This window comes from Ranitomeya variabilis, chromosome 3, assembly GCF_051348905.1.
Source record: "Ranitomeya variabilis isolate aRanVar5 chromosome 3, aRanVar5.hap1, whole genome shotgun sequence".
Classification (NCBI taxonomy): domain Eukaryota; kingdom Metazoa; phylum Chordata; class Amphibia; order Anura; family Dendrobatidae; genus Ranitomeya; species Ranitomeya variabilis.
In genome coordinates this window covers 452,715,011-452,738,344 of record NC_135234.1, presented here as the reverse complement: position 1 = coordinate 452,738,344, position 23,334 = coordinate 452,715,011, and the positions used below count along the sequence as shown (strand labels likewise).

Genomic DNA, 23,334 nt, shown 5'->3' with positions numbered 1-23,334 from the left:
TCCGGCACCAAATAACGTAACATAACTTTTTTTGTGCCGACGGTCTGACGCAACACGACGCAACCGTCGCACGACGGTTGCGATGTGTGGCAATCCGTCGCAATGTGTCGCTAATGCAAGTCTATGGAGAAAAAACGCATCCTGCAAGCAATTTTGCAGGATGTGTTTTTTTTTCCAAAACGGCGCATTATCAAAGTCCACCATTGTTGAGACCTAAAGTTGTATTTGGCAAGTGGATGACTCAATCCTCAAAATAAAATTCTCTGGAATAATAAAATGATTTATACACGTGCCAAAACAGTGAGTTGTGCATCTTCAGTCTAACTTTATTCCACGATACATAGTTTATGATGGATGACACATTCCGATCAGAGATGTGAAAGTAACCTGTGGAACTTACATACATCACTGGCATAAAGAGCTCAACTGAAACTAAAAATAATTGCTGATATCGGTCTATGCTGGCAGTCCGGAAATGCGCATTATTACTGTATACAATAATATTCAGATAAATGAGCAGAAAATAATGCAGGTTGAAGGGTAGAAAATTATGATTTTCATGTTACCCTGATTCATCCATGTAATGACTTGTAACAATGAATAAGTAATTTAGACCACAAAGGTCCAAGATCACTATATGCATCATTCCAGACTCGATTGATTAAGATTATGTTATCAGCAACAGCTACTAAAATGGACTTTGCATCTTCATGTAACAAAAGCTTATTTGATTTATAATCAACAGAGTTAGACAACTTTTTAATATTTTTTATAATCCCCTACTATTTTCAGTACATCTGCTTCTTGTCTTTTAATGGGGACATGTTCACCTCACATGGGTGCGAAGACTTAAGGGGTTGTCCACTACTAGCACAACCCCTTCTCATTCCCCATGTTTGTCCTCAATAAGATAAAAACACCTATACTCACCTCCCGTGGTGGTGGCGTTCCAGCAGTGTCGGCACGCACATTCCCGAGGCCCAAGTGAGGTTGTTATGATATGTGAGCCCTTCAACCAATCAGTGCTGGGGTCACTGTCCTGTCTTCTGACAAATCAAAGATCAAGATGAAGCCAGACAGCAGCCACAGCCCTGGCTTCTTCTGGCTGAGCCCAGGGCTCAAGTGTCATAACAACCTCACATGAGTGCCGACACTGCTGAAACGGGGGTGGCACATGAGGCGAGTATAGGTGTTTTTATTTTAACAGGCCAAACATGGGGAATGAGAAGGGGCTGTGCTAGTAGTGGAGAACCTCTTTAATTTAGTCTCTTGTGATAAGTCATATGCGGCTATATGATTATGGCAGGAATGCTTTACATAACAGCAATAAGCCCAGCTGTGATGTCTAAAGGGATGGACACCGCCACAAAAGAGCACAAACAGTCTATGTGAACTCCCTTTGTCCCATCTTTCACGGATTCAGACAGACACCTTAGACGGAAGCCATTAATGCGCTGCTGAACACAGTGAGAATTTAGCTTTAATTGTAACAGACTTGTGTTTCTTTTCATTCAATCTTATGATGTCACCATACTGTCATGGTCCACTGTGCATGCCACGTATCTTTCTCATGTGTTCTTTTGCATAACAATCATATTTTTTTCTCATGACTAAGATCACATCTCATGTACCCTTGCAGACAGGAAGAGACTGGTGTAGGACAACTAAGATTCCCGACTGTCACACGCTTTCTGAATCCGCACTAAGCATTAATGCTGACTTCCTGTTCACTACTAAGGCCAGTTATTGGCTGCTTCAGTCACATGGAGTATATGGGCTGCAACATGTGTGGTCAATGTCAATAGAATAGGAATGAGAATTAATGTGGACATGGCCCTGGAACAGTGGGGTGTATATCTTATTTGCTTATTTTAGTTGTATTGCTTGTTTCAGGGCTTTTTGGCAGAGTTCATTTCAATCCATTTAGGTAGCTATTAGTCTTAATCTGAAAGTGTGTACACAATGCATTATTTAATTCATGGGGGGGCTACATTTTTACATATCTTCTTTAAAGGGAATCTGTCACAATCTGTCACCAGTTTTTTGATACCTTATCTGAGAGCAGCATGATGTACGAAAAGAGCCCCCGATTTCAAAGATGTATGACTTAGTTTACTGGGTGCAGAAGCTGTGACACAATCAGAGTTCTTACATGTAGACATGTAGAATGCGGCAGAGCTAAGAAAGCTGACCCCACACTACAGCTTTCTGTGTATATAATCTACTGACAGTGAGCTGCTTATCACAGGAGGAGGCGTGGTCAGCTACCCACCAGCTAGTCACAGCAATGATAAAAATGGTAAAACCTTTATTTTAAGTAAATAAATTCAGTGTTTTAATCCTAACCTCATGCTGTCCTCAGATATTATAGCAAAAACCTGCTGACAGATTCCCTTTACATGTTATTAGTTTGAAACTTGTGGGAATAGATCAGTGATACAAGTTATGCTTGTAAATGTCATAGTCACAGAATAAATAACACAGCTCGTGTTACATCATCATATATGAAGTCGAGACTAATTCAATAAAGAGTAACATCAAGATTACTGATAATTCATAACCTATTCTGCATCTAGATCCTTCTCTGCATCTGATTCTTCCTTTTCATCATCTGTCTCATGTTCACTTTCAGACTGTTCTGACTTGATAGATTCCTCTTCTTTCCCAGTATCATAAGAATTTGTCTCATTTTCATCCGCGGATTCCTTTTTGTCCTCTTCCTTGGTACCTTCATCCTTTTCTGATCCCAGTATGTTACCTTCACTTTTCTGGGTTTCCTCTTTTTCATCATCTACTTTTTGCTCATCTTTATCTTCAGCCTTTTCTTGTTTCTTACTTTCTGGTTCTGAAACCTTAGTTTCCCTGATATTTCCAGTATTGTCATTGTTCACATCTTCCTTTTTCCTAGTATTTATTTCCTCCATTGATCCACTGTTCCCATCATCATCATCTTCAACTGCTTTTGCTTTAACATCTTTTATAGATTTTTTTTTGGCAGATTTCTTTTTAGCCTTTAAAGCCTATAGACACAAATGAAAAGGAATAAAATAGATACATCTTTAATTGATTCATGATAATGTCTGTAAAGCGCTGCGGAATGTGCAAGTGCTATAAAAGCAAGCAAAATAAATAAAGTAAATATTTTTATTTGTAAACAACCAGCTAAGGCTTAACCCCTTAACGACCGCCGATACGCCTTTTAACGGCGGCAGTTAAGGGTACTTAAACCACAGTGCCGGGAATTAACGGCGCTGTGGAAAAAGTGAATAGCGCCCCCCAGAGTCGGATTTTCTCTGGGGTCTCGGTTACCGGGGGTAGCCGAGACCCCAGAGAACATGATTTGGGTTTTTTTTACCGACCCCCGAGTTGCGATCGCCGGTAATTAACCGTTTACCGGCGGTCGCAAAAAGAAAACAAAAACGCGATTTGCCATTTAATTTCTATGTCCTCCGATGTGATCGCACATCAGAGGACAGAGAAATGGGGTCCCCGATCGCCCCCGATACTCACCTGTCTCCCCCGGTGCTCCTCGTGGCTCCCGATGGGCGCCGCCATCTTCTTCCGGCCAAAAAATGCCGGCCGGCACCCGGGAGATCTTTGGGGTCTCGGCTGCCGGGGTAGCCGAGATCCCAAAGAACATGATCGGGGTCGTTTTTTACCGACCCCTGTTTTGCGATCGCTGGTAATTAACTGTTTACTGGCGCCGCAAAAAAAAAAAAAGCGATGTGTAATTCTCTGTCCTCTGATGTGATCGCACATCAGAGGACAGAGAGGTAGGGGGATCGGGGACCCCATCATACTTACCGGTGTCCCTGGGTCCTCCTGTGTCCTCTCCTGGCCGCCGGCTTCTTCCTTCTGTAAGAAAATGGCGGGCGCATGCGCAGTGCGCCCGCCATGATCTGCCGGCCGGCAGCTAGAGGAGCTGGGGCTAAATTTAGGGTTAGGGTTAGGGCTAGGGTTAGGGTTAGGGTTGGGGCTAAATTTAGGGTTAGGGTTGGGGCTAAATTTAGGGTTAGGGTTTGGGCTAAATTTAGGGTTAGGGTTTGGGCTAAATTTAGGGTTAGGGTTGGGGCTAAATTTAGGGTAAGGGTTGGGGCTAAATTTAGGGTTAGGGCTAGGGTTAGGGTTGGGGCTAAAGTTAGGGCTAGGGTTAGAGTTGGGGCTAAATTTAGGGTTGAGGCTAGGGTTAGGGTTGGGGCTAATGTTAGGGCTAGGGTTGGGGCTAAAGTTAGGACTAGGGTTGCGGCTAAGTTAGGGTTAGAGTTGGGATTAGGGTTTGGATTAGGGTTGGCATTAGGGTTACGTTTGGGATTAGGGTTAGGTTTGGGATTAGGGTTAAGGTTAGGGTTGGGATTAGGGGTGTATTGGGATTAGGGTTAGGTTTGAGGTTAGGGTTGAGATTAGGATTAGGGGTGTGTTGGATTTAGGGTTCTGATTAGGGTTATGGTTGTTTTGGGGTTAGGGTTGTTATTATCGTTAGGGTTGTGATTAGGATTATGGATCGGGTTGGCATTAGGGTTAGGGGTGTGTTGGGTTTAGGAGTTAGATTTGGGGGGTTTCCACTGTTTAGGTACATCAGGGGGTCTCTAAACGCCACAGCCAATTTTGCGCTCAAAAAGTCAAATGGTGCTCCCTCCCTTCCGAGCTCTGCCGTGCGCCCAAACAGTGGTTTACCCCCACATATGGGGCATCAGCGTACTCGGGATAAATTGGACAAAACGTGGGCTAAAAAATATTTTTTTGTGAAAAAAAATTTTTTATTTTCACAACTCTGCATTATAAACATCTGTGAAGCACTTGGGCATTCAAAGTTCTCACCACACATCTAGATAAGTTCCGTGGGGTTTCTAGTTTCCAAAATGGGGTCACTTGTGGGGGGTTTCTACAGTTTAGGTACATCAGGGTCGCAACATCATGCCCACAGACCATTCTATCAAAGTCTGCATTCCAAAATGGCGTTCCTTCCCTTCCGAGCTCTGCCATGCATCCAAACAGTGGTCCCCCCCACACATGGGGTATCAGTGTACTCAGGACAAATTGGACAACAACTTTTGGGGTCCAATTTCTCTTGTTACCCTTGTTAAAATAAAAATTTGGGGGCTAAAAAATCTTTTTTGTGGAAAAAATTTTTATTTTTTTATTTTCACGACTCTGCATTATAAACTTCTGTGAAGCACTTGGGCATTCAAAGTTCTCACAACACATCTAGATAAGTTCCTTGGGGGGACTAGTTTCCAAAATGGGGTCACTTGTTGGGGGTTTCCACTGTTTAGGCATATCAGGGGCTCTCCAAACGCGACATGGCGTCCGATCTCAATTCCAGCCAATTCTACATTGAAAAAGTAAAATGGCACTCCTTCTCTCCCAAGCTCTGCGGTGCGCCCAAACAGTGGTTTACCCCCACATATGGGGTATCGACGTACACAGGAGAAATTGCACAACAACTTTTGTGGTCTAATTTCTCCTGTTACCCTTGTGAAAATAAGAATTTGTGGGCGAAAATATCATTTTTGTGTAAACAAATGCGATTTTTTATTTTCTCGTCTCTACTTTATAAACTTCTGTGAAGCACTTGGGGGCTCAAAGTGCTCACCACACATCTAGATAAGTTCCTTAAGTGGTCTAGTTTCCAAAATGGTGTCACTTGTGCAGCGTTTCCACTGTTTAGGCACATCAGGGGCTCTCTAAACGTGACATGGCATCCGATCTCAATTCCAGCCAATTCTGCATTGAAAAAGTCAAACGGCGCTCCCTCTCTTCCAAGCTCTGCAGTGCGCCCAAACAGTGGTTTACCCCCACATATGGGGTATCGGCGTATTCAGGAGAAATTGCACAACAACATTTATGGTTAAATTTCTGTTTTTACACTTGTGAAAATTAAAAAAAATGGTTCTGAAGTAAAATGTTTGCAAAAAAAAGTTAAATGCTCATTTTTGCCTTCCACATTGTTTCAGTTCCTGTGAAGCACGTAAAGGGTTAATAAACTTCTTGAATGTGGTTTTGAGCACCTTGAGGGGTGCAGTTTTTAGAATGGTGTCACACTTGGTTATTTTCTATCATATAGACCCCTCAAAATGACTTCAAATGTGATGTGGTCCCTAAAAAAAAATGGTGTCGTAAAAATGAGAAATTGCTGGTCAACTTTTAAACCTTATAACTCCCTAACAAAAAAAAATTTTGTTTACAAAATTGTGCTGATGTGAAGTAGACATGTGGGAAATGTTATTTATTAACTATTTTTTGTGACATCTCTCTCTGATTTAAGGGCATAAAAATACAAAGTTTGAAAATTGCAAAATTTTAAAAATTTTCACCATATTTCCATTTTTTTCATAAATAATCGCCAGTAATATCGAAGAAATGTTACCACTATCATGAAGTACAATATGTCATGAAAAAACAGTCTCAGAATCAGCAGGATCCATTGAAGCGTTCCAGAGTTATAACCTCATAAAGTGACAGTGGTCAGAATTGTAAAAATTGGCTCGGTCATTAAGTACCAAATTGGCTCTGTCACTAAGGGGTTAAAATACACCTGACAGTTAATACATGCTACCCTATCTACCGGCAACAAGTATCTGACCGTGGCTACATGGTCTCAGCTAGGCACGCTGCTGCATTTCTGAGAAAGACACACTTTCCTAGCAGCCAGGTGTGTATAGGGAGAGGCCTGCCATTTAAGGGCAGCAGGTGGGGAGAAGCCACCGGGGTCCCATCTGTCCGACTAGTCTCCAGTGTGGCTCAGTTCCTGGCGGTTTTCGCGCTTTTTTCCGAAACGCCACATACGTGATTGAGATCATACAGGGAGTGTCTGAGTCAAGTTGTCCGTGGTCTGGGCAGCATGTATCAGACATTGGCTGTATGATTTATGACTTTTCAAAATGTTTTAGGCTAGATTTCTGTTGTAAACACTTTGATTAATCAGGGCCTTACTATAAAAATTCCAGACTAGGTGTCCCTGATTCATTGTGGAGAGGGGCATGGATGCGCACTCCACTATTAAGACTTGCCTTATTCGGTAAGAGTTGTGCAATTCTTTATGAATTAGGCACCTTTGACACCACCATACCCCCTCATTAAGACTGGAATGTACAACGCCGGCCTTAATGAATCGAGGGCTCTATGCCTAGAAGAAGGTTTCTATGTTTCTACAAAATTGTATAAGGGGTTTCTTTACTGCACCAGCATTGAGACTTCATATTATAACTCGCTGCCAGAGGACACTAATGGATTTTAGGGGACTGGGTGGTCCTAAAACGATGAAATAACTTACACTTTAGAATTGTTTAAACCTCTGCAGCAATAGAGTAAGTAGATTGATCAAGGCTAAACCTTAATGCTACTATGTAAAAATGAACTTTCTAAAGCTAGAGTTTGAAATAGCATTTACTGTGTGTGTGCGTGTGTATGTATATATATATATATATATATATATATATATATATATATATATATATATATATACACTCACCGGCCACTTTATTAGGTACACCTGTCCAACTTCTTGTTAACACTTAATTTCTAATCAGCCAATCACATGGCGGCAACTCAGTGCATTTAGGCATGTAGACATGGTCAAGACAATCTCCTGCAGTTCAAACCGAGCATCAGTATGGGGAAGAAAGGTGATTTGAGTGCCTTTGAACGTGGCATGGTTGTTGGTGCCAGAAGGGCTGGTCTGAGTATTTCAGAAACTGCTGATCTACTGGGAATTTCACGCACAACCATCTCTAGGGTTTACAGAGAATGGTCCGAAAAAGAAAAAAAATCCAGTGAGCGGCAGTTCTGTGGGCGGAAATGCCTTGTTGATGCCAGAGGTCAGAGGAGAATGGGCAGACTGGTTCGAGCTGATAGAAAGGCAACAGTGACTCAAATCGCCACCCGTTACAACCAAGGTAGACCTAAGAGCATCTCTGAACGCACAGTGCGTCGAACTTTGAGGCAGATGGGCTACAGCAGCAGAAGACCACACCGGGTACCACTCCTTTCAGCTAAGAACAGGAAACTGAGGCTACAATTTGTACAAGCTCATCGAAATTGGACAGTAGAAGATTGGAAAAACGTTGCTTGGTCTGATGAGTCTCGATTTCTGCTGCGACATTCGGATGGTAGGGTCAGAATTTGGCGTAAACAACATGAAAGCATGGATCCATCCTGCCTTGTATGGAGCATCTTTGGGATGTGCAGCCGACAAATCTGCGGCAACTGTGTGATGCCATCATGTCAATATGGACCAAAATCTCTGAGGAATGCTTCCAGCACCTTGTTGAATCTATGCCACGAAGAATTGAGGCAGTTCTGAAGGCAAAAGGGGGTCCAACCCGTTACTAGCATGGTGTACCTAATAAAGTGGCCGGTGAGTGTATATATCACATCAAAATAGTATTACCTTTTCTGGATGCTGCAGAGCATACCATCCCCTTGGGTATTTAGCAATGCTGTCCATATACGTTTCCGCTTTTGACCAGTCTTCATGCCACTTTTCGACTCGATACTGAGGTTCACATTTTGTGAGTCTGTCCCCAATGGTTTGGTTCTCTCGGGATACTTTCAGCAATTCTTGTTCTCTTTTCTCTTTATTTAAACTGGAATTTTTTTTAGAAATGATACAAAGTAATTTAGTTAGATGTATGTCTACATGTAGTCTTGGTTTCTATAGAAAATTAAACTGTGACGCTAAATGTCAAGCAGTGAGTCAGAATGGTCAAGGAGTCCAAGGTCAGGCAACAGATCAAGCATACAGAACTCAAGGCACAGGAGAACAAACTTCACAAGCTGAATGGACGTCTGGCAGAGTTCTGGGAGACACAGCTCAGTTAAGTAGCATGGCAATTACCTGGAATAATTAACACATGGAGACAGCTGATGCCTAACAGTCTCAGATTGGATAGTCGAGCTGTCAATTAACACACTGACAGCTCAGCATATACCAGATTGGACGGCCGAGCTGTCAGTAACTGCATCCCAGACACACTGAGGGGTGAAACTGTGACAGAAATGTGAAGGTAGTGTGAGCAGAGCCTGATTTCCTACTGTTAAAGTTATTTAATTCAACAATTATCTAGAAAGTCAGTAAAGTGCATGTCTCCTGTATAGGACAGCAATATGGTCAGAAGCACAAGTCTTCACATGTTTGTTTCTACATTATGATTTGGCCATTCTTTTAAACGCTTTCTATAAATTTCATTTGAACACATGCCTACATACATTCATCCCATAATACAGAATATCTGATATTCTGGGCCCTGTCAGGGCTCAATGATGCCAACCTACAGTAATTTTAACCCCTTCACCCCAGGAGCTTTTTTCGGTTTTGCGTTTTCGTTTTCTGCTCCCCTCCTTCCCAAAGCCATAACTTCTTTATTTTTCCGTCAATATGGCCATGTGAGGGCTTATTTTTTTCGGGACGAGTTGTACTATTGAACAACACCATTGGTTTTACCATGTTGTGTACTAGAAAATGGGAAAAAATTCCAAAAAATTGCAAAAAAAGTGCAATCCCACACTTGTTTTCTATTTGGCTTTTTTGCTAGGTTCACTAAATGCTAAAACTGACCTGCCATTTTGATTCTCCAGGTCATTATGAGTTCATAGATACCAAACATGTCTAGGTCCTTTTTTATCTAAGTGGTTAAAAAAATGTCCAAACTTTGCTTAAAAATAAAAAAAAAGAAAATGCGCAATTTTCCGATACCCATAGCGTCTCCATTTTTCATGATCTCTGGGTTGGGTGAGTGATTATTTTTTGCATGCTGAGCTGACTTTTTTAATGATACCACTTTTGTGCAGATACATGCTTTTGATCGCCCGTTATTGCATTTTAATGCAATGTCGAGGTGACCAAAAAAATGTAATTCTGGCATTTTGACTTCTTTTATCGCTACACCGTTTAGTGATCAGGGTAATCCTTTTTTTATTGATAGATTGGGCGATTCTTAATGCGGCAATACCAAATATGTGTAGGTTTCATTTTTTTATTGTGTTATTTTGAAATAGGGGGTGATTAGAAGTTTTATATTTTTTTTATTTTTGATATATTTTTTAAAACATTTTTTTTACTTTTGCCATGCTTCAATAGTCTCTATAGGAGACTAGAAGCGGGCACAACTCGGCTCAGCTACATAGAGGTGATGTTCAGTTCCCCTCTATGTAGCTGAATTGCTAACTTGCTATGAGCATTTAACTAATTAATAGCCTTGGGTGTAATCGTTAAAAACAGCTGACATGTCCCAGAAAAGAACCGACATCAAAGCGGGGGATACCGTCATCGGCGTACTATTAGGCTATGTTCACACGTTCAGGATTTCCATCCTTTTTTTTTCCTGACTGAAACTGCAGGTCTCTGCAGAAAACGCAGGTGCGTTTTTTGGTGCGTTTTGGTGCGTTTTTGGTGCGTTTTTTGGTGCGTTTTTTAGTGCGTTTTTTAGTGCGTTTTTTGATGCAGTTTTGTCTGCAGATTGTCTGTGTTTGACAGAAATAAAGTTTACTGCAGTGGGGGGAAAAAAAAAAAAAAAAATGATGTCATTTCCTTGTCCAACCCTTTTCTTCTTCCATCCTCCATTTTGGGACTAAACACCAAAATGAGTGGACGTGTTTTGAATGACAGCGCTCCGCGTTTTGCGCCGCATGCGTCACTGCAGCGCACGCATCCGGGCGCAGAGGACGCAGCAAGTTGCATTTTTGCTGCGTCCTAAATCAATCAAAAAAAGGACGCATGCGGCGCAAAACGCAGCGTTGTGCATGCGTTTTGCTGCGTTTTACTTTGCGTTGTGTGTTGCGGCGCCGACGCTGCGGCGCACAACGCAAATGTGAACATAGCCTAAGTGCCACGTATTTCAGTGCCACGTGCCACGTATTTCAGTGCCACGTATTTAAGTGCCACGTGCCACGTATTTCAGTGCCACGTGCCACGTATTTCAGTGCCACGTGCCACGTATTTCAGTGCCACGTGCCACGTATTTAAGTGCCACGTATTTAAGTGCCACGTGCCACGTATTTAAGTGCCACGTGCCACGTATTTCAGTGCCACGTGCCACGTATTTAAGTGCCACGTGCCACGTATTTCAGTGCCACGTATTTCAGTGCCACGTGCCACGTATTTAAGTGCCACGTATTTAAGTGCCACGTATTTAAGTGCCACGTGCCACGTATTTAAGTGCCACGTGCCACGTATTTCAGTGCCACGTGCCACGTATTTAAGTGCCACGTATTTAAGTGCCACGTATTTAAGTGCCACGTGCCACGTATTTAAGTGCCACGTGCCACGTATTTCAGTGCCACGTATCACGTATTTAAGTGCCACGTGCCACGTATTTCAGTGCCACGTATCACGTATTTAAGTGCCACGTGCCACGTATTTAAGTGCCACGTGCCACGTATTTCAGTGCCACGTATCACGTATTTAAGTGCCACGTATCACGTATTTAAGTGCCACGTGCCACGTATTTAAGTGCCACGTGCCACGTATTTAAGTGACACGTATCACGTATTTAAGTGACACGTGTCACGTATTTAAGTATCCACGTATCCCACGAAGATTTTTCATGGAGAACAGACACATCCAGAGATATGTCTGCTCTCCACGGCTGCAGCAACACACTGACAGGAGCCATAGTTCCTGTCGGTGTGTCACTGCGCATGCGCGAGCGAGTTTACCGGCGGTCATTGACCCCGGCACTCTCGCTTAACGGCAGTGCTGCGTGGGAAAGTTCAACGCAGCTGTACTGCTGTTAACCGAGACGCCGGAGTCATTGAACTCCGGAACAGTACGCGATACACTGCTAGGAGCTTCGCTCCTGGCAGTGTATCGCCGGAGAGCAGCCGATCGGCGTGGGACACTCGTTTTATGGATTCTGCGGACAGGGAGTATGGATTTGGTTTATTATTTTTGGATTTTTTCCTGGAGGATCGAGGGCTTCGCCTACCAGTGTGCTGTTGGTGAGTATATACTCTGTGTTATGTGTTGTATGTACTGTACTGTGTGTCATGTTTGTGTATTGTGTGTAGGTGTTTGGTGTAAACTTTACTATTGTGCTAAGTCGCCGGACACAGGGACAACTCTCCCATCCTAATACCGGATGGGAGTAGTAGTCCCATACGGCGACTTAGCACAATGGAGGCACTATCGTCGCATGGGGACGGGGACACACACACACACACACACACACACACACACACACACACACACACACACACACACACACACACACACACATACCAAATCAATCAAACGGCCGACACGATCCCCATGCGACGCTATGCCTCCATGTCTCTCCGCCCACGCACTTCCGGCCCCGCACTTCCGCCCGCTCCCCCGCACTTCCTGCAGCAGCGGTTCTGCACATCAAACCGCAGTAAAACACGCAGATATATTTTTGATCTGCGTGTTTTACTGCGATTTTGACCTCACAATGGAGGTCTATGGGTGCAGAACCGCTGCGGTTCAGGAAGAAGAATTGACATGCTCCTTCTTTTTTCCGGGAGCTATTCAGCACGGCTTTTTTTTTTAAATTTCCGGACCATGTGCACAGTGTGTCCTGTTTTCCATAGGGTACAGTGTACTGTACCCTGCATGGAAAACAGCTGCGGAACCGCAGCGGCAAAACCGCCGCGGTTCCGCGGTAAAAAACGCACTGTGTGAACATGGCCTTACGCCAAATGTCGGTAAAGGGCTAATGTGTTTGGTCTTTTTTTTAAGTAAATCATTCTAGTGGTTTATACTTTTAAATTAAGCAGTGAATTGATGTTTCAGCTGTAAAGATGAGGCCACATGATAAGGTATTCGTCAACATGTAAGCTAAAGGAAATACAGCTCTGGCAAAAATTAAGAGCCCACCACATCAAAACCCTGACATGGGCAGCCCAATCTCAAGACCTGAACCCCATTAAAAACCTCTGGAACGTAATCAAGAGGATGATGGATAGTCACAAGCCATCAAACAAAGAAGAACTGCTTACATATTTGCGCCAGAAGCAGTGTGAAAAACTGGTGGAAAGCATGCCAAAACGCATGAAAGCTGTGATTAAAAATCATGGTTATTCCACAAAATATTGATTTCTGAACGCTTCCTGATCTAAAACATTAGTATAGTTGTTTCTAAATTATTATGATCTTGTTTTCTTTGCATTATTTGAGGTCTGAAAGCACTGTTTTTTTTTGTTTTGACCATTTTTCCTTGTCAGAAAAAAAAATAAAATTTATTGCTTGGAAATTTGGAGACATGTTGTCAGAAGTTTCTAGAATAAAAGAACAATTTACATTTTACTCAAAAATATACCTATAAAGAGAAAAATCACACAAACTGAACATTTTGCAGCTGTCTCTTAATTTTTGCAAGAGCTGTATATAATCAGACAATGACCTATTGTATAAATCAGGTTTTTATGTTAACTATAGTTTAAAAATGGCACGGGAGAATTCCGACAAAAAACTACGCCACAACATACCACGACGACCCATCCAACGAATAACCACTGCCTCCCGACCAAAAAAACCACTGCCTCCCGACCGCGATTTTTCATATCACAATCTGTATTAAGAATATTTTACTATTTTTGATTCACACCGCTGTTTAACAGAATACTTTTCAGAAGTCTCATTATCATCACAGACAGGTTTACAATGATAGGTAACACCTCTATACACCGCTAGCAAGACAGAATCAATCAGAACCAATTACAATAGGTGATATCACAGCTCCCACTACAGTTATATGAAAAAGTTTGGGCACCCCTATTAATCTTAAGCTTAATGTTTTATAAAAATAGTTTTTTGCAACAGCTATTTCAGTTTCATATATCTAATAACTGTTGGACACAGTAATGTTTTTGCCTTGAAATGAGGTTTATTGTACTAACAGAAAATGTGCAATCTGCATTCAAACAAAATTTGACAGGTGCATAAGTATGGGCACCCTTATCATTTTCTTGTTTTAAATACTCCTACCTACTTTTTACTGACTTATTAAAGCACTTTTTTTGGTTTTGTAACCTCATTGAGCTTTGAACTTCATAGCCAGGTGTATGCAATCATGAGAAAAGCTACTTAAAGTGGCCACTTGCAAGTTGTTCTCCTGTTTGAATCTCCTCTGAAGAGTGGCATCATGGGCTCCTCAAAACAACTGTCAAATGATCTGAAAACAAAGATTATTCAACATAGTTGTTCAGGCGAAGGATACAAAAAGCTGTCTCAGAGATTTAACCTGTTAATTTCCACTGTGAGGAACATAGTAAGGAAATGGAAGAACACAGGTACAGTTCTTGTTAAGGCCAGAAGTGGCAGGCCAAGAAAAACATCAGAAAGGCAGAGAAGAAGAATGGTGAGATCAGTCAAGGACAATCCTCAGACCACCTCCAGAGAGCTGCAGCATCAACTTGCTGCAGATGGTGTCACTGTGCATCGGTCAACTATACAACGCACTTTGCACAAGGAGAAGCTGTATGGGAGAGTGATGCGAAAGAAGCCGTTTCTGCAAGCACGCCACAAACAGAGTCGCCTGAGGAATGCAAAAGCACATTTGGAAAAGCCAATTTCTTTTTGGAAGAAGGTCCTGTGGACTGATGAAACCAAGATTGAGTTGTTTGGTCATACAAAAAGGCGTTATGCATGGCGACAAAAAAACACAGCATTCCAAGAAAAAACACTTGCTACCCACAGTAAAATTTGGTGGAGGTTCCATCATGCTTTGGGGCTGTGTGGCCAATGCCGGCACCGGGAATCTTGTTAAAATTGAGGGACGCATGGATTCCTCTCAGTATCAGCAGATTCTTGACAATAATGTTCATGAATCAGTGACAAAGTTGAAGTTACGCAGGGGATGGATCTTTCAGCAAGACAATGATCCAAAACACCGCTCCAAATCTAATCAGGCATTCATGCAGAGGAACAATTACACTGTTCTGGAATGGCCATCCCAGTCCCCAGACCTGAATATCATTGAACATCTGTGGGATCATTTGAAGAGGGCTGTCCATCAAACTTAACTGAACTGGAATTGTTTTGTAAAGAGGAATGGTCAAAAATACCTTCATCCAGGATCTAGGAACTCATTAAAAGTTACAGGAAGCCACTAGAGGCTGTTATTTTTGCAAAAGGAGGATCTACTAAATATTAATGTCACTTTTCTGGTGAGGTGCCCATACTTATGCACCTGTCAAATTTTGTTTGAATGCAGATTGCACATTTTCTGTTAGTACAATAAACCTCATTTCAAGGCAGAAACATTACAACAGTTATTAGATATATGAAACTGAAATAGCTGTTGCAACAAAAACAATTATTATAAAACATTAAGCTTAAGATTAATAGGGGTGCCCAAACTTTTTCATTTAACTGTATCTTCCCAATGACCTTTGCACATGCTCATTAGATGCTTCAATACAAAAGATAGGATCTAAGTCAATCTATTGCTGCTAATGTACTGAAAGATTTCCTGATAGAACAGGTAGTGTACTTTACGAATTGATCCAGTAGTCAGTGTGAAAATTGTGATATTTATATAGATTTCTTAAATACAGATAGTGATGAGAAAAAATATATTACCTAAAATAGTAAAAAAATATATATATATTTAATATAAAACCTGATTTAAACAGTAGGTGACTTTCTAGTGACAAACTTTTAAAATGCTAAGTTAATTAATGTAGGAAGAGTATAGAGGGGCCAAACAAACCACTACACATCAAATTTAGGAGGTTACAATGTAAGTTTTTTACAACAGATACCATTGTGGCCGAAAGTATAGGCACTAGTGATGAGCGAATAGCATTGTTGCTCGGGTCTCCCTGAGCACGCTCGGGTGATCTCCGAGTATTTTGTAGTGCTCGGAATTTAGTTTTCCTCGCCTCAGCTGCATGATTTACAGCTGCTGGACAACCTGAATACATGTTGGAATTCCCTAACAAACAGGTATTCCTCACAGGTATTCAGCCTGGCTAGCAGCCATAAATCATGTAGCTGAGGCGACGAAAACTAAATGTCCGAGTACTACAAAATACTCGGAGATCACCCTAGCATGCTCGGGGAGACCCAAGCAACAATGCTATTCACTCATCACTATTAGGCACCCTTGAAATTATTCCAGAAAATGAAGTATTTCTCCCAGAAAATTATTGCAATTACACATGTTTTGTTATACACGTGTTTATTTCCTTTGTGTGCATTGGAACAATACAAAAAAACAGAAAAAAGGCAAATTGAACATCATTTCACACAAAACCCCCAAAATGGGTCAGACAAAATTGTTGGCACTTTTCCAAAACTGTGGGTAAACAACTTTGGTTCAAACATGTGATGCTCGTTCAAACTCACCTGAGGCAAGCAACAGGTGTGGGCAATATAAAAACACCTGAAATCAGACAAAAGGAGGAGAGGTTGAGTCAATCTTTGCATAGTGTGTCTGTGTGTGCCAAAACTAAGCATGGAGAACAGAAAGAAGAGAACTGTCTGAGTGTACAGAGTGTGGTGGGTCAGGTGTGCACAGCAGCAGCCAGGAAGAGAAGTGCTCCGTCCTGAGAGCATCAGCATCACACAGGCTTGCGTCCGTACAGCAGCCCCGCTGACAGCAGCCCCGCTGACAGCAGCAGGGACCAAAGAGTGAGAGGGACATGCAGTGTATGCCCGGTGGCTAATCAGGTGAAAGGCGCCACACGCTAAGTGTCCGTGAGTACTGCACACGCACCACATAAGAGGGACCGCATACAAGACTGACACTTGCGCCCTGACTGATAGCGAATATTTGCCCAGACACTTGTGACCTGACTTCACCTGGAATATAGTTGCAGAGCCACGCTGGGCTTGTACAGTATTGTGGCTTGTACCCTTGCTAGCCACTGCAGCATATGGGCTAGGGGCAGTGGAAGGTACCGCAGACCGACCACTGTCGCCACAAGACGGGGCACCGATGCCCACAGGACTTTTCTGGAAAGGACACCGTGCCAGCCTTTGGCGGCGCCATTGAGTTCTCAGCAGGAGTTATGTGGCACCCCAGGAGTTCGGGTACCACAGTGGTGCTACCTTCCCCTCGGGGAGGGTAATGCCATGCCTGGAGACAGGAGGAATCCCTTTGGCAGGTAATCTTACATGCAACACCTTCTGACTCCAGGCCAGAAGGGGGAGCTCTAAACCCGGTTTAAGGGAAACTTCCCTATATACAATCTGGTCTGGAGGAGGAGTCAGATCAGTAGAGAGTGGATAGAGACAGTGAAGGAGCACAGAAAAACAGAAGAGCAAGAGGCGGCTGCGATCGGCCCCTCAAAGCTGAGAGCAGAAACCGGGCACCGGGAGTCCGAGGCTGTGTGGAACTGCAAGTCCAACAGCAGATTCGGAGGGCAGAAAGCTGAAAGTAACCTGCCCATATAACACCTGAGGTACAGCAGCAATTAGAGCCCGGAGTCACCGTGTACCGAGACCCCTACGAGACGGCTCAAGTTGCCTACGGTGCAGGTACTGACCCAGGACAGAAGATAACTAGGACACTACAGGCAGCAAGGGACTAATAGGCAGCGTAAAGTGGAAGGCTCCCAAACTGACCTGGCAAAGGGATTTCCTCTTGTCTTCAGGCTGCCTGGACCCCATCTACACCTGTTGCTGGTACCCTGGATTGAGGCTGTCCAAATACAGTAAACCAGGTAAAGACTGCAACCCTGTGTCCTCCGTTTATTTACCGGAAACCCATCATCCTTGCCCACTACACTGGTAGCCCTGGGAACCCTGCTTCACCTGTGGGAAGCGTCATCATCTTGCTGCAGTAACATCGCCCCAGGGGACCCCTTTAAGCAGCGTCGGTCCCCTCTGACCTAGAACCTCAGGTGGCGTCACGAACACAAACGTTATTACTATAATCCCTTTTAAGACTTTCCCCTTTGATTTGAGTGCCCAGGGCCACGGACTGGGTCGCTGCCACCATGACCACCCCTTTAAATGCGACCGGACCCGATACATTATCTGAACCGTCGTTCTCCTACTTACAATATCCTTTGCCATGTAAACTGTTGAATCCCCTGTTTAACCCTTTACCTCCCAACATCCTTTTCCCATTATACTGTTTAACCCTTTACCTCTCTGAGTGGAGTATTCCCGTTATTAAACTTGTTAACCCTTACTCTGCCTCCTGTCCGTCACTGCATCCCGCAACCTGCTTACACAGAAAGGCCACAAACACCGCAAAGCACACTCATGGGTATCTGACCAGAAACACCAAGTAAATTATTTTTCTCAAGAAAATACTGTGATAAATCTTTCGGCGACTATATTACAGGACTCAGACTTGAAACTTCTTGAAAAGGGCCTAAACTTTGTCCCTAAAAAGGACTTTGATCTTTTTTCAACAATCACTGATATTAACAAATTTGTGAGAAAAATCACAAGTTAAAAACATTTTTTTCAGGAAAATGATAGTGATAACATCACTGATTCTTTACCAGAGTTGAGTGAACCATCTAATGACTTGCTAACTTTTCCAGAACAATTAGGCCTCCGTCACACTAGGCGTAAGACAATACAGTCCGTTTTTTACGGCCGTAATACGCAGTAAGGGCTCATTTCCACATGCGAGAGACAAAACGGTCCGATTTACGGACCGAAAAGACGGAGGAAAATCATGCGATTGTCATGCGAGTGTCATGCGAGTGTCATGCAATTTTTTATCACAACATCCGTATGACATCCGTTTTGCTGTCCGATTTCTTTTTCTTTTCTGAAAAGTTCCCAGGCTCGAGTTCATATGAGTTCATCCAGCAGAGGGCGCATCACCGCGACTCGAGGTAACTACAGGACATTCCCCTGCATTCCTTTCATTCACAAAGTTTTACAGACAGGAGCACAGCTGCATTAGCAGAGCTCCTGGGTGTAAAATGATTTAACCCCTTCAGATGGATTTACAGCGTGGGACAAGACTGAACGACGGAAGGTATGAAATATTGTTGTTTGTTTTGTTTAACTTTATTTCAGGTGACAAGGGTCTTCAGGTGGATTAAGAGTGTAATAAAATATTAAAACACCATGTGTCTTTATTTCATTAAAATACTTTTTAATAATGTGTGTGTGTTTTATTAACCATTTCGTACTATTGGATTAATAATGGATAGGTGCCATAATTGACGCCTCTCCATTATTAACCTGGCTTAATGTCACCTTACAATAGCAAGGTGACATTAACCCTTCATTACCCCATATCCCACCGCTACACGGGAGTGGGAAGAGAGAGGCTAAGTGCCAGAATAGGCGCATCTTACAGATGTGCCTTTTCTGGGGTGGCTGGGGGCAGATGTTTTTAGCCAGGGGGGGTCCTATAACCATGGTACCTCCCTAGGCTATTAATATCTGTCCTCAGTCACTGGCTTTCCCACTCTGGCGGAGAAAATTGCTCGGGAGCCCACGCCAATTTTTTCCGGGATTTAACCCTTTAATTTAATAGCTAGAGACCCCAAATTTTACACGGAGACACTTGTTACATTAGTAAAGAGGAATATGTAATAAAAGAAGGGATATGAGATGGTTTACTGTATGTAAACCATGTCTCATATCATGTCGGGTTTGTGAAGGAGAAAGCAAAAGCCGGCAATTGAATTATCGGCTTTTCTGCTATCTAGCGCTATATCAAATATAAATATATATACAGTATATATATGTGTCTCACTGATATATATATATACACACCTATTCTATGTATACACATTCATTCTACCTATTCTATTCTATTCTGTCAGTGTGATTTTACTGTACACTGCACTGAATTGCTGGCTTTTCTAGAGAACACCGCTGCGTATTTCTCGCAAGTCACACGCATGGTCCGTGTGTAATCCATAATTTTCTCGCCCCCATAGACTTTTATTGGCGGATTTTTTGCGCAATACGCTGACAAACGCAGCATGCTGCGATTTTCTACGGCCGTACAAGACCGTAAAATACACGGCAGATAGGAGCTGGCCCATAGAGAATCATTGTACCGAATGCAATCCGTATTTTCTGCACCTCTCATATGTCCGTAAAACACGCTAGTGTGACGCTGGCCTTAGCTGTGAAAAATCTGGAGCTTTGTTCTGAGATTGGGAATAATGTTTTTTCTGTCTAACCAAAATATTTCTGTGTCTAACCAAAATTTTCCAGGATACCAAACCCAAGTTACTATCCAATGCAGTCACGGACCTCCAGTATGGATGATTTCAAGTATTTGGTTGAATCTGAGTTGCAGGTTTTGAATAATAAAAGAAATAAATCTAATTTAACAAAAACATTTGAAAAAATTTGTCTAATATGCACAAATCCATTTTTCCTCCACCATTGTTACATAGTTACATAGTTACATAGTTATCAAGGTTGAAGGAAGACCCTAAGTCCATCCAGTTCAACCCATAGCCTAACCTAACATGCCCTAACATGTTGATCCAGAGGAAGGCAAAAAAAAACCATGTGGAAAAAAGTAAGCTCCACATTGGGGAAAAAAATTCCTTCCCGACTCCACATACGGCAATCAGACTAGTTCCCTGGATCAACGCCCTATCAAGGAATCTAGTGTATATATCCTGTAACATTATACTTTTCTAGAAAGTCATCCAGTCCCCTCTTAAATTTAAGTAATGAATCACTCATTACAACATCATACGGCAGAGTGTTCCATAGTCTCACTGCTCTTACAGTAAAGAATCTGCATCTGTTATTATGCTTAAACCTTCTTTCCTCCAGACGTAGAGGATGCCCCCTTGTCCCTGTCTCAGGTCTATGATTAAAAAGATCATCCGAAAGGTCTTTGTACTGTCCCCTCATATATTTATACATTAAAATAAGATCACCCCTTAGTCTTCGTTTTTCCAAACTAAATAGCCCCAAGTGTAATAACCTATCTTGGTATTATGTTCTCCTCATGAGCATCTATGCCTCTTTTAATGCATCCCATTATTGTATTTGCCTTTGTAGCAGCTGCCTGACACTGGCCACTGAATATGAGTTTGTCATCCACCCATACACCCAGGTCTTTTTCATTGACGGCTTTGCCCAGAGTTTTAGAATTAAGCACATAGTTATACATCTTATTACTTCTACCCAAGTGCATGACCTTACATTTATCCCCATTAAAGCTCACTTGCCATTTATCAGCCCAAGCTTCTAGTTTACATAAATCATCCTGTAATATAAAATTGTCCTCTCCTGTATTGATTACCCTGCAGAGTTTAGTGTCATCTGCAAATATTGAAATTCTACTCTGAATGCCCCCTACAAGGTCACTAATAAATATGTTAAAAAGAAGAGGGCCCAATACTGACCCCTGTGGTACCCCACTGCTAACCGCGACCCAGTCCGAGTGTGCTCCATTAATAACCACCCTTTGTTTCCTATCCCTGAGCCAGCTCTCAACCCACTTACACATATTGTCCCCTATCCCCATTATTCTCATTTTATGTATCAACCTTTTGTGTGGCACCGTATCAAAAGCTTTTGAAAAGTCCATATACACTACATCTACTGGGTTCCCTTGGTCCAGTCCGGAACTTACCTCTTCATAGAAGCTGATCAAATTAGTCTGACATGAACGGTCCCTAGTAAACCCGTGCTGATACTGGGTCATGAGGTTATTCCTCTTCAGATACTCCAGCATAGCATCTCTTAGAATGCCCTCCAGGATTTTACCCACAGTAGAGGTTAAGCTTACTGGCCTATAATTTCCGAGTTCAGTTTTTGTCCCCTTTTTGAATATTGGCACCACATTGGCTATATGCCAGTCCTGTGGTACAGACCCTGTTATTATGGACTCTTTAAAGATTAAAAATAATGGTCTATCAATGACTGTACTTAATTCCTGCAGTACTCGGGGGGTGTATCCCATCTGGGCCCGGAGATTTGTCAATTTTAGTGATTTTTAGACACCGCCGTACTTCCTGCTGGGTTAAGCAGGTGACACTTAATGAGGATTTTTTGTTATCACTGATCATATTGGCTGCCATGGGATTTTGTTTTGTAAATACTGATGAAAAAAAGTCATTTAGCATATTGGCTTTTTCCTCATCCTCATCCACCATTTCACCCAGACTATTTTTAAGGGGGCCAACACTCTCACTTTTTAGTTTCTTACTATTTATGTGTCCCATCGTTTCAGAGATCAATTCCCTTTTGGAACATCTTGGTGAATGGGTGGATGAGAAGTTAAAACCTATATCCTACCTTTTACCAAGTTATGCGAGGGACAGTAAACATGTCTTGAATTTTGTTAAAGATTTGGATTGGTCCCCTGAGTATACATGGTTAACTTGTGACATTGCCTCGCTGTATTCCCTGATTCCGCATAGTTTAGCACTCCTTCCTATCAGGGATCAATTGTAAAGATACTCAGGTTACACGTGCGAACTGCTTGAGTACATCATCTGTGTAGTGGAATTTTTGTTGAAAAACAATTATTTTACGTTTATGAAAATTTTTTTTTTACAAACTCAGGGTTGTGCAATGGGGGCTAAATGTAACTCCCCATTGGCAATTATTTTTATGAACTGGTTTAAGGATCAATACATCTACAGTATAATGATCTTAATCCTTTTTTGGATTATATTTATGTATACCTCCGCTACATAGATAATGTCCTGGTGGTTTGGAGGAGTGATCCCTGTAAAATAGTATCCTTTGTTGAATATCTTAACAATAACCCCTGTAACATTTCATTCACCTTTTCCAGCAATCCATTAACCATTTCGTTCCTGGATCTTAGCTTAAAGGGACTCTGTCACCTGAATTTGGAGGGAACAATTTTCAGTCATATGGGCGGGGTTTTCGGGTGTTTGATTCACCCTTTCCTTACCCGCTGGCTGCATGCTGGCTAGGCAATCTTGCCTCGCGCAGGCGTGTACTATGGAGGACAGAGAATGAACTTCCATCCAATATTGCAGCCAGCATGCAGCCAGCGGGTAAGGAAAGGGTGAATCAAACACCCGAAAACCCCGCCCATATGACTGAAAATTGTTCCCTCCAAATTCAGGTGACAGAGTCCCTTTAACGGGTGATCCAGATAAAAAAAAGTGTTACCTATAGTTTATTTAGAAAATCTAACTCTGGTAACTCTCTGCTGTATGCCACCAGCAATCATCCCAGGCATGCTATTGATAACATCCCAACTGGGGAATACATTATGGCAAAGCATTATTGTTCATCAGAGGAACTCTATGACATGGAATGTAAGAAAATTCAAAAAAGTTTTTTTTAACAGGGGTTATAAAAATTCCACCCTGATTTCAGCAAAGAAAAAAGCTGATCAAAAAAGCAGAGAGGAATACCTTTTACAAAGCAATAGATCTAGTGTAGAGTCCTCTAGTTCCCAGATTGTTTTCTCTACCGCTTATAACAATCAATAT

General features: G+C 42.3%; 1 protein-coding gene across 1 annotated transcript in view; it reads right to left on the bottom strand.

The window, feature by feature from the left end:
• Positions 1-302: 302 nt before the first annotated feature.
• The window catches only part of CFAP97D2 (CFAP97 domain containing 2), an 81,436-nt gene continuing 58,404 nt past the window's right edge, over positions 303-23,334 (bottom strand). Inside the window, exons 4-5 of the mRNA XM_077296564.1 lie at positions 8,390-8,585; positions 303-3,020 (exon numbers count right to left, since the gene is read on the bottom strand). Of these exons, the coding sequence (XP_077152679.1) occupies positions 2,562-3,020; positions 8,390-8,585 (655 nt within the window). The 3' untranslated portion in view covers positions 303-2,561. The remainder of the gene's footprint in view (positions 3,021-8,389; positions 8,586-23,334) is intronic.